At 43.7% G+C, this 12,994-nt stretch overlaps 1 protein-coding gene across 2 annotated transcripts in view; it reads left to right on the forward strand.

Moving 5' to 3' along the window:
• ITGA2 (integrin subunit alpha 2) overlaps positions 1–12,994 on the forward strand; it is a 616,173-nt gene that overhangs the window by 581,619 nt on the left and 21,560 nt on the right. For both annotated transcript variants that reach the window (XM_086960619.1, XM_086960620.1), the window contains one exon: positions 6,412–6,501. In XM_086960619.1, the coding sequence (XP_086816745.1) occupies positions 6,412–6,501 (90 nt within the window). The remainder of the gene's footprint in view (positions 1–6,411; positions 6,502–12,994) is intronic.

The following is a 12,994-nucleotide window of genomic DNA, read 5'->3' on the forward strand; positions in this document are numbered from 1 at the left end:
TTAATGTATGACGCGTCATGTCGCAAGGACTTACAGATACGTCAGTTTTTCTGACGCATCTGTAAGCGCAAAAGTGACGCATTGCTGGAGTGTGTCACAAAAGTGACGCAACTCCAACAATGCGTCCTTTCACATGGGGAAAGCCCCATGTGAAAGGGCTTGCGTCAGTCTTACGCCTGCTGTGAGGCAGGCGCAAGATTTTGACGCAACAGCGTCCTAAAAGTGACGCAGTGAAATCTCGTAGATTTCACTGCATCACTATTACGAGGCTTTTTGCGGGGGAACGCCCCCCTGCATACATTATACCTGACGCAGGTATAATGTGGTGCAGGGGTTTAAAAAGTGACGCATCTACCTAGATGCGTCAGTTTTTAAATATGGCGCAACAAGGCACATTTTGTACGCAGCTGGTGCGTCACAAAAAGTGACGCACCGGCGGCGCAAAACTGACGCAAGGCCTCATAAATAAGGGTCTGTAAATCTTAGCCTCCTTATTCTAGAATTTTACATTGGAAGCTGTAGACAATATCAATATTCAATATCGTCCCCTGGGGAGGAGGGGAGGGGAAAAAAGACAACATCAATATTCATATGGGCTACCATCTACAGTCTTAGGTCCAATGATACCAATTCACCTGCGCATAAGTTCATGAGAGTCCACGGACTGTCAAACTGGCCCAAAAGCCCCCAACTCCTTCTCAGTTTCCATTTGTAATGACGTGCAATATTTCTCCCAAAAGCCCATCGGTCTCTTTGGAGCACTCAGCTTATGATGCGGGATCGAAAATCAAGGTTCGTAGAAAGGTTAAGAATAGGCACGAATCGTATCCGAGTTTATAAAAGGCATATCTGTTGAGGCTAAAAACACAGCAAAGGCAGCGGTCTTTAGGTTCATTACTTAATCAAACCTTTAGCCAGTTCTCATTTTTTACCACCAACCAGAATGTCCACGACCTTTTATTCTCAGGAAAACACTATAAGGAGATGTTTTCACCCTAACATTGTATTGCCAGAGACACTGTGAAATTGATGGTAACCGTTAACAAGCATTGGTAAATGCAATATGTTTCGCCTGTCTGATCATTAATAAGCTTTTTTTGTTGGAGCTTGGTGAGCAGTTATGCAATATAAGTTACCGAAACTACGTTAAAGTGTTATTACTTGCTTATTGAGAAAGGCAATATATTGTACTGTTTCTGGTCATACTATAAAGCAGGGAGATTAGCAAGTACACTTGAAATGGGTGCAGCTATGGGGAGATTAGGTAAAGGGCGAAGGAAAAAACCATAGAAGCACAGTGTAAGTGTTGTGCTGGCAAAACCTAAAGCCTGGGCCCTTGTGACGGTGTTATAAATCAACACACCTTAATGAGAACATGATAAAAGTTTAAAAAGCTCGCTGGTATTTCTGTGCACATCAGGCAAATGCGATACATTCACTTGGAATGCAGCACAAAAAGGGGCCTGCTGAAATTGAGAAGGCATGTGGAGATAAAAAAATCACTCGCAGATGGATTCAGACACTTTTTGTCAGTCTGTGGATGCCACAGATCTGCAAGCCACCCTCCCTCCCTGGGGAGCGGGCTGATCCAGATATGTAGGAAGCCGCCAGGGTCCCACACACCAACACTGTCTCTACTACATTAAGCATATGACTGTGATCATGTAAAGGAAAGGAAAACATTCATGGAGAGTTGCACTGCCATGGGCCTTATGCCTACCATTAATGCCCCTACTCACCTGGCTGGGCATATGCTAGTCCAAATATTCACTTCAATCCCTTTCAAAGCTGGTCCCTCTGGTCTGACCATTACATGCTCAGGTTGTGATGGCCAAAACTCAGTAATGTCGCTCCCAAAGAAAGCAACTTTCCCCGCACAGTAAGGGCCTTCGGCGAAATCCAATCGGACTTACTAAGCAACTGGCTTGATGCTGTGTAACCCTCTCTGGCTGTCATGATCAACAAAGATGTGGACCTGGTTGATGGCTGAATTGAGTCTGCTTGCCAATCACTGGCACTGTATAGTAGCATCAAACAACATCGTTCAAAAGTGCCTAGCCTTTGGTTCACCCCGTCCCTAAAAAAATGAAAATTAGCATGCAAACGTAAAGAGAGTTAACTACTGTACAGCAGCCAAAGCAGACTATAAAGTAGAGCTAGGGAAATATAAAGAAATTAAACTAGCAAAAAAAGCCTACTTTGAGTCAAAAATTCTAGAGGCAGGTAATCACTCTAGAGAAATTTTCAAAATTGTGAAATCCTTCTCCGTGCCAGTATTCGGATCCAATAAGAAACTGCCTTCCAAGGAATGGTGTGAGATGCTCTCCTTATTGTTCCAGGAAAAAATAGATACAATCCAGGCTAGCCTCCCACCACCTATAGTGGGATATGATACATCAGGTGTTGCTTTAGGGGTGACTAATAACCAGGAAGTAATGGATCACCACCTACCCTCTATGACAGAAGTATGCCCTCTGAAATCTTTTGACCCAATCTCCTTGGATGACTCTCTGAGTGCCCTAAAATGCCTTAAATCAGGTTCTCCACTGGCCCCCGCCCCCGCCCCAACCCCGCCTTCATTCTTGTGGGGGCAGAGGCTATGAATCCACTCATGAACCAATTATTGAACACCTCCTTCTCGACAGCCACTGTTCTCACCAAATGGAAACAAGCAAAGGTCATTCCCTTACTAAAAAAGTCCCAAGCAAACCCCTCTGACCCTGCCAATTATAGGCTTATTTCCCTACTCCCCGCTTTCTCGAAACTCCTAGAGAAACATGTGAACCAGCAGCTATCATGATTTCATGGAAAGAACTGCCTACTTTACCCTAGCCAGTAGGGCTTTCGCCCTAACCACAGTACGGAACTGCTCTACTGGAGGTGGTCGACTCCATCTGGCTGGACCTGGAAGCTGGGGAGAGAGCGCTGCTGGTCCTGCTAGACCTATCGGCCGCCTTTGATACAGAATCGCACCAGATTTTCCTTACTCTGCTTCACTCGATTGGCATCGGGGGTCGGGCCTGGAGATGGCTTCATCTTTTCTCGAGGGGAGGGGGCAGGAGGTCTGGTGCCATCCTTCCTTAGCCACATCTTGCATGCTGAAGGTTGCTGTCCCGCAGGGTTCGGCCCTGAGTCCAACCTTGTTTAATATCTACCTTACACCTTTGGCCTCAATGGTAGAATCTTTAGGGGCTAAAATTGGGTCCTTTACAGATGACACACAGCTGCTGTTTACGTGGAAGAATAAAGAGCCCTGCCTGGCAAGTTAATCAGTACATGCCTCTCAGCTGTATTCAGGTGATTGGCTGCAAATCAGTTGAAATGTAATGCAGGAAAGACAGAGCTACTTTTTTCGGCACTGATGCAGAGACGCCGCTGCAGTTCTTCTGGCCGGCAGACACTCCCACCCCGATACTAACAACCTGGTGGTGAAAAACCTGGGATTTAAATTTGACAACCAGCTGGTATTCCGTGACCAAGTAAATTCAGTAGTAGGCACTTGTTTTGCCCTTCTGCACCTTCTTCGGAAATGTTTGTCCTTATTGTCTTTGGCTGCCGGACAACAGGTGATTCAAGCCCTGATTATATCCCGTCTTGATTAAGGGAATGGCCTCTCTCTGGGCATGCCCAGTTACCTGCTGGACAGGCTCCATTTTGTCCAGAATGCAGCCGCCCGAACCATCTTTGAGCTTGCCTGGAATGCGCATGGGCCTCACCTTCTGAGGAGACTCCATTGGCTTGTAGTAAGGAAAAGAGTCATCTTTAAGACTCTGCTTGTGCCCCAGAAAGCCCTATATGGGATGGGACCTGGGTATCTTAAACGCAGGATTTCATTCTATGCCCCACTGAGAAATCTTCGCTCCTCAAATCTTTTGCTAGCTAGCACCCCCTGTATTAAGAAGTCCAGGACGGGGGGTAAGGCTCTCTCCTACTTTGGCCCCTCCACCTTAGAAGCATTGAATCAATGCCCCGGTTCTGGAAAAAACTGAAAACGTGGCTGTATTCCTGCCCTTAATCTCCCCTTCCCCCACTACTACACTTCTGCATCTAGCACCAGACACTCCTTGGAGTAGCAGTAGGCTCTATAAATACCCCCAGGTAGACATGTGCTTCCAGTCAAGGGTTTAAAATGCAGGCACCAGCACATGGCAAGAGTCTCTGAATCATGGCCCAGAAGTCATCCTGGAGCTTAATGTGCAGATCCTTCAAGTCAGCAGTAGTGTGTCACTGCGGTGCAAGTCAAGGCTGGTTAAACTGTGGAGTAGCTAAGTGACTTGACCCATGCACCCGGGCCACGCAGGGCTGCCGTCACTCTGTGCGCTTAAGAGAGGCTCTCAGGAGTGTCGTAATAGAATGGTGCTCAAAGCAAAATACAGAGCAGCAATAGTTAAAAATACAATGCCATCACTCCATGTGCTTAATGGAGGCTTTCAGGAATGCTGCAAAAGAATGGTGTTCAAAGCAAAATAGGTAAAAATACTTTTGATACGGCCATGAGTGGCATCTCTGCAAGCGCCATCCTCTGATGTGGTACCCCCGCTGGCTGCTGGTGCTTCACAAGTTCCTCAGTTTGCAAACAAAAGGGAGCACTAGAGTGGGTCCATGCTCCGATGGTGACTGGTGAGTGTGGCTGTGATCAGAGCGTTGGGTACCCACAAAGCATGTAGAGAAACACATGAGGAACAACAGGAAATAGTATGCTGCAGCCAATAGAAATGGAGGAAAAGTAAGTGGGAAGCACACAAACCAATGAAAAGTAAGGGTGGGATGTAAGCCCCTTTTAAGATTTATATTAAATACAGTAACTTTCACAGGCGAAACCTAAAAATGATTACTGATTACCTAAGTTCCTAACACTTTGAATACTATAGATTGCTATTATTTCTCCCAGCATTGCACATAAAATAACTACCAATCATAGGGCTTCCCCTCCGGACAAATGCTGTCTGGTTTGTAAGACTTCATTTTTCATTTATTACTGTGATTTTGTGTGACTGCCTTTGTTTTCCATTGCAGGTTTCCATACTCGTGTGCCCTTCTTTCCATCATCTGCCCTCCAAGCTTAGACCAAGCTCATAGGCTCAATAATAGTCATGTGATTAACCCCTTCAACAGTGGCACTATTTAACTCCTCCTTTCAGAGCAGCAAGCCCATGCATCTGTCTTAACGTTATTGAGGTTGAGTTTCGTCTTTGTTTGGGCCTGTTATGGACACAAGCCCACAATCTAACAGTACTTCTTTGAACACCATTTATTTGCTATGTTGTTTCAACGAGTTCTATCTAGGATCTGTCAAACCTAATACAAGCCTGGGGCCTGGGCCCCTGTCGCTCTTGGATGGACTTCATAGATCACTTTCCAAGGCTGTTAGTAATCTGTGCATTTTCCGGGAGCTCAATCTCTATCACTTATGGGAGGACACCATAGCTCATCCATTTTATCAAGCAAGTACTACACCCTTATTTAGAGTTCAGCAAAGCAGTAGCACTGTCAAATTCATGGTTCCCCAGAAATTTTTTGAATCTCTGCTAGTCTAACTCTCTGACACGGTGACACGACTGCCAAGAATATGGGCCAGGCGGTCATCTTGCCATATTGAGAGTTAGTTGAGTTTGAGAGATATTTACTGCTCGTGCTGCGGGGCAGGGATAATGTAGAATGGGCCACCGTGTGTAGGGGTTTCAAAATACAAAACATTTTGCCAAGCAATCACTTTAAACAAAGTGCTAGTGGCTCCCTTCACAGCACAGTGACGCCTGCAAGGCATGCAGAGATCTATAAATAAGCAAAATAGCCCTCTGCCCCCCCCCCCCCCCCCACAGCGGCAAATTGTAGGTTGTAGACTGTCCAGAAGTGTCTAAATAATGCCACAAATATGCCTGAGATTGTTAATTGTCAGTGACAAATAAAGGTCTGAATGTAGCTCATGAAATGGGTAATAGGCAAAAGTTTCCTCAATTTGTAACCTACACATTTGTTTCTCTACCTTCTTCTTTAGAGTTCAACTGATTGTGGGACTTTAAGTGACCCCAGGGACATGGCTACCTGTAACCTCTGCATGCTCCTGGGTTGCTGCTCTGTTATTCTGACTGTCTGTAACCTATACATAACTGTGGGTGGCTCCTCTGTTGATCCTGGGAGGACACGTCCAAACACTCTCTTAGCTATCTGTAAAAAGTACATATCTGTGAGGCACTCTTCTGTTGCTCCCGAGTGTACTCCACTGAGCATTTGCACTGGTTGCCTATATCCTGTACGTGCCTCTGGGTTTCTCCTTCTTCTCTCATTGGTGGACTCTAGAGACATTTTAATTCACATTTTATAACCAGTGCTTTCATATGTGCCTCACCATGGTGGTCCTGGGGGAATCTATGTAGAAATCAATCCTAATATATGTTTTTCTCATTCCAGTCGACTTTCCAGGTGTTAGAGCTCACGGCAAGTGCAGAAATTGACACAGCAGACCCAAAAATCTTCCTAATCGACAACAACCATTTAACAGTGAGTCTGGCAATTTGTGACTTTCTTATATTTTTATATATCGTCAAACTTGGTTACTTAAGGCCACTTCAAAGCGCTGTCTTGGTAACAGGCTTTGGGAGAGAAACTGAGTGCTATAAATGACATACATCAATGTAATATCAACGATAAATGAAAAACTGGGTGCAATAGCAAAGGAAGAGAAACACAATGTAACCTCATGGGTCAGTATTTGTAGATCCTAGCCATGAGAAATAGACATGTAAACCCACTTGTGATTTGAAAATGGGCCAACAATTTTGCTACTTTTGATGATCTATTCAAATGGAAAAAGGAGAGCTTTCTATTTAAGAATGACATCAATTGTGTGCGTGAGAAGTTTTAATTGTCTGTGCTTGTGAATGAGGAGCCAGTGAAGTTTCCTGAGATGCAGTGTGATTGGAGTGCTGTATGTGAGGTCGAGTATGAGTTTTACAGCGATATTCTGGATGGTCTGGAACATGTGTCGGAGTTTTGTGGAGATCCCGGTATAGAGTGTGTTGCTGCAGTCGAGCCTGCTGGTGAGGAGTGTTTGTGTAACGGTCCGTCTGGTGTTTTGAGGCAACCATTTGAAGATTTCTCACAGCAGGCACAGGATGTGGAAGAGGGAGGTGCACACTGCATTGCCTTGAGCCATCATGTTGAGTTTGTCGGCTGGGATGATCCCTGGATTTCTTGCGTGGTCTGTGGGTGTTGGTCTTAGCTTCAACAGCAACTAGGTGTAGCCCCATGGGGAGGGCTTGTTGCCGAAGACAAGTACTTCCACCTTGTCGGACTTGAGCTGCAGCCAGTTGGTTCACATTCAGTCTGCTACCATGGTCATGCAGTTGGTGAAGTTGGTTCTAGCAGTGGTTGTTTTGTCTGTCAGGGAGAGGACGAGTGTCATCAGCTTAGGAGATGACAGTGATGTCTTGTGAACAGGTGATGTTAGCAAGTGGTGACATGTATGTGCTAAAATAGGTGGGACTGAGGGACTATCCCTGTGGGACTCCGAATATCAATTTCTTGGGCTCTGGTGTGAAGGGTGCTCAGGATGCCCTTGAAATATCCAGGTTTTTAATAATGGATGGTTTTACAGAGCCTAAGTTTTATGAGTCACAGATTAAGTGGCACCTTGTTCCATGCCGAGTTGGCCATAAAAGAAAAAGAAGAGCTGTCTTTGAGGTTGGATTTAGGAACAGCCACCAACAAAGCATCTGCTGATAAAAGAGCTCTTGAAAGCTGATATTGGGTGAAAGTTGGACAAATATTGGGGTCCAGATTTTTAATCAGCGATGTGAACTAGAATTGAGGCTAAGGGAGTCAACAAATAAACTGCTTTTTCATCTTTTACACGTTCTCCAACTTCTTCAAATCTGATACAGATTCCAGCTGGTGGAAATCCTGTCCTCTCACAGAGCTAGTACTGAAATATCCTGCACTTTCTTCTCCCCAAGAATATATTTTTAAGCATATTAAGATGTCAGAATCAGGTAGCCAGAATGTGCCCTAACTTCCGGAGCCTGTATCACTCTAGATGAAATAGAATCTGGAAACTGCACTGTATACCTATGGAAAATGACACCTAACTGTGTTCCAAATATAGACATCTGACCCACTAACAGTCTTTCTATAGGATGAAATACAGAGCAGATCACTGGGATTATATGGACATTGATATTAAAACATCCAAAATCCCAAAATGTGATTTGAATCCTAGCAAATCTGATTCAGGATTTTTTTATGGAACCATTCAGAGTTACCTTTAACTAATTCAAACATAAAACAGGGCTTGTGATTGAAGAATGTCAGACAAAGTTGCTTACCAATTTTTCTTTGTCAGAATGAACTCCAATTTGCTATTCTGATTATTATTATCTGTTCTTTCCGTTCTGGTAATGCTCAAAATACCTAAGAGGCAGCATGCATCAATTTACAAAGCTCTTTAATGAATACCTGTTAGAAATTGGGTTCCTAGTTGATTGGGGTGTGAGACCTGGTCAGCAATAACCACAATCCTAGTCGAGGTAATGCCCCAGCAATCTCCAAATTAACCTGTGCTCACCCTCTGGTATCTTGGCACAGAGCGGTCAGGCTTAAATTAGAGGCAACGTGCCAAATATGTATGCAACAATTCAAACAATAAAACTGTGAAAACACCACACAAAAAGATTTCACACTAGGTTAGAAAAATAGAGTATAATGTAATAAATAAAACAAGACCATAATGACAAACATCCAAGTGGAAAGAATATACTGTAAATAGAGCTTAGAAGCAATAAGCGCTTACGTGGGAAATCTGGTCACACCAGACTGAGATAAAGTCAAAAGTTCAGGCTGATCCCGATGGAGCGCAGCCCGGATACAGGGACCCAGTAAGGCCTGCTGAACAAAAGTCCAGGTTGCGCCAATGTCAAGGATGCGGGGTACAGATGAGGTGATGTGCCTGTGCTTATCCACACAGCGATTCAGAAAAGGGGGTGGTGATGGACAGAGTATCTGAATTAAACAGAACACTCATACCCAGTCAACAGATCAGGGCTTGATCCATCACCGTTTTTTAGCTCACTGCACCATCCCAGCTCAGAACCTGGCTACATGCAAATTAGTCTGTCCCTGGCCCAGTGCATCATGGGAACAGGGCAGACCAAACTACCAAGCCAATTCTTATACTGGGAAGGAAACAAGCTTTTTTATTCTGGCTGCTACCTGTCTCTGTATAAAGATCAGAATAATACCCCTTAAACGCTTCCCTGATTTTTATCGGGTCGTCGGTTAGTCCAAAGATAGGATGTCTAATAGTTTTAATTGTATATTCCGAGTTTTGTTGTCTTGCACGTACAGCCAGTTGGTGGCCCACCTGCTCGCTCATTTCATAGATTTTTTCCCTACATATTGAAGCTTTATAAATCGCTTTCTTAGTGAACATATCAGCCAGAATAAAATGCAAGAATATCTAAATTTAGATCCAAGGCCCCACTTACCACTGCTTGATCAAGACAATCTCTCGGAGACCCCAGATTGGATAGAAATTCTCCTATCAATAAATAGTCTGGCCCCAGGGAAGGCTACAGGTTTAGACGGAATTCCGGTCGAATTCTATGCTAAATTTAGTAAGACATTGAAAGAAATTCTAACTAAATTAATGATACACGTTTTTCAGGGTGGATGTCCTCCAGATTCTTAGGCCCGAGCAAAAATCATCGTTTTCCCAAAAAAAAATAAAGATCCTATAGAATTGGGCTCTTATCGCCCAATTACTTTAATTAATAATGATTCCAAAATATACTCTAAAATGCTAGCCAGTAGACTCACACCAATTATCCATAAAATTATATCTGCTAGGCAACATGGATTCGTCCCAGGTAGATCTACAACAGACCACATCCAGAGAGTGATCACGCTCTTTGACATGGCAGAGGTAGCAGGAGACTCTATGGCCTTGATATTACTAGATGAGGAAAAAGCATTTGACAGGGTCTCCTGGCAATATCTCTGGAGTGTCATGTAAAGGAGCGGGATCGGGGATCACTTCATCAAAGCTGTACAGATGTTATATGTCACACCCGAAGCAGCGGTTATGATTAATGGGGACCTATCGGAAACCATCAAGGTAACAAGAGGCACAAGGCAGGGGTGCCCTTGCTCTCCTTTACTGTTTGCTCTTTATATAGATCCTTTTATTACTAGGTTAGAGATAAACTAATCCATACCACCTATAAAAACTATTAATGGCGAAACCAAAACTTTGGCTTTTGCTGACGATATTGCACTTGTAACAGCCAATCCAATGTCGTCAGTCAAAGCGATGGAGGAGGAAGCAACAAGGTTTGGGGAGATATCAGGGTATAAATTGAACCAAACTAAAACCCAGATCATAATTAACAATAAGACTAACTACTCAGACGAAAGGATCGTAGACAAGGCAGTATATCTCGGCGTGAACATCACAGCAGATTTAGATAAATTAGTGAGCCTAAATCTGAGCCCCCTTCTAAAACAGACTGAAAAAAGTCTATCTCATCTACACAATTTGCACCTCACTATTATTGGTAGATGCAATCTTATCAAAATGCTATTTTTTCCGAAATGTTTGTACTTTTTTCGCACGATTTGTTTAAACTTTGATCTACAGATTTTTAAAACTATAGACAACATTTTTGCACGTTTTATTTGGGGATTTGGAAGAACACGTAGAGCCCAAAGGTTTATTACCTTACCTAGGGAAAGAGGTGGCCTGGCAATACCAAACTTCAAACTATACTGGTGGGCCACCATCCTTAAATACTGTAGAGTGCTCTTAACCCCCAGGCAGGAATTTAATGCAGAGAGTCTAGTTTCAACGCCACAGGAACTGATCCTCGGCGAGGAGGCAAGCAATCATTTGTGGAGGTTAACATATGATTGTCACTTCAAAAAAGTACGCTTTAAATCACTCAAAGGCATTTATATCGTTTGGAATCAAGTACGAGAACTTCTGGGGATCGGCAGATTCTCCCACTACACTACGCTATGTGGGAATAATAATCTCCCGGAGATATTCAAAGACTCCTGTATGAGGCGCTGGGTGAGAGCAGGAATAGTACAAGTTGGGTCACTGTACGATTCAGTGGGCTTTCGATCATTCAAATCCCTTAAAATTAAATTTGGACTGAAATCTTGTGATTTTTACAAATATTTACAAATCAGAGATTATATTTCTAAAAAAGGGGGGGGGGAGAGAGTAATTTCGGAACATTTTGGCAATTGAAACGGCCCAAACGGATAGGGCTAGAATAGGTGAAATCTATAAAAAACCTAGTTACTGGCCTTCCTGATGACCTAGAGAAACATCTCCATAACTGGGAAATTAAACTAGGTATGTCTGAGACCATAATACATAAAACATTGGAAATGTCATTCTCTTTACTAATGTCCACTAAACTTCAAGCCCAATTCTACAAGACATTTTTCCAACTATACTATACCCCCGAAAAGATTTCTAAATGGAGCTCAGGTAAAGGTACATTATGTCCTCGATGTGCAATGCCCAAGGTAGATCTGATTCATATGTTGGCCACATGTGAAACCCTGAAAACCATTAGACGAGAAATCTCATTGTTTCTATCAGAGATATTTGGAACTAGAATTGTGATCACGACAGCGGAAATAATACTTGGGATTGATGGGGACCCTAGACCAGCTACCATCCAGGGACTTCTGCTTATCTCAATGGCCATTCTAAGAATTTGCTTGACATCAACTTGGTTAGACCCATATCCACTTTCATTTCACCAATGGCGGGCACGACTACTAGCCGCATATAATGTGGAAATAGCCATATTCAGCAGGAAGGGAATAAAAAGGAAAAAGAAAGGGCTTGAAATATGGCACCCGCTTACACAATGGATGGGGAGATCGATATTGTGATATTGTTTGAACATGATAAACTTGTGCCTTTTTCCCTCCTCTTCCACTTTTCCAGTCTGGATCTTTCATCGTCCTGCTTGATGTTTTCGCTCTCTGTTGTTCTGTATGAAACATCTTCAGCTGAACTTACTTTGTTTCTAAACTAACACATTTCAACTTTGATTTTGATTCATCAAGATGATGTATATATGTGTTTAATAATTTAAAACAGTCTGTATGGGGGGTTCCAGGGGGGGTGGTTAATTGATAAAACTGTACAATAAAGATAATAAAAAAAAAAAGGAAGGAAACAAGCTTCCGGGGACCGGTTTCTGGCATTACAGCCGTCTTCGGCCTGGCTTGCTTGAATCCTGATGGTGCAATGAGCAAGGGACTCACATCTGAGTATACCCTTCCACACTTATGGTGGACAAAACGATTCAGAAAAGGGGGTGATGATGGACAGAGTATCTGAATTAAACAGAACACTCATACCCAGTCAACAGATCAGGGCTTGATCCATCACCGTTTTTTAGCTCACTGCACCATCCCAGCTCAGAACCTGGCTACATGCAAATTAGTCTGTCCCTGGCCCAGTGCATCATGGGAACAGGGCAGACCAAACTACCAAGCCAATTCCTATACTGGGAAGGAAACAAGCTTCCGGGGACCGGTTTCTGGCATTACAGCCGTATTCGGCCTGGCTTGCTTGAATCCTGATGGTGCAATGAGCAAGGGACTCACATCTGAGTATACCCTTCCACGCTTATGGTGGACAAAACGATTCAGAAAAGGGGGTGGTGATGGACAGAGTATCTGAATTAAACAGAACACTCATACCCAGTCAACAGATCAGGGCTTGATCCATCACCGTTTTTTAGCTCGCTGCACCATCCCAGCTCAGAACCTGGCTACATGCAAATTAGTATGTCCCTGGCCCAGTGCATCATGGGAACAGGGCAGACCAAACTACCAAGCCAATTCTTATACTGGGAAGGAAACAAGCTTCCGGGGACCGGTTTCTGGCATTACAGCCGTCTTCGGCCCGGCTTGCTTGAATCCTGATGTCGAAATGAGCAAGGGACTCACATCTGAGTATACCCTGCCA

This window comes from Lissotriton vulgaris, chromosome 3_1 (genome assembly GCF_964263255.1).
Source record: "Lissotriton vulgaris chromosome 3_1, aLisVul1.2, whole genome shotgun sequence".
NCBI lineage: Eukaryota > Metazoa > Chordata > Amphibia > Caudata > Salamandridae > Lissotriton > Lissotriton vulgaris.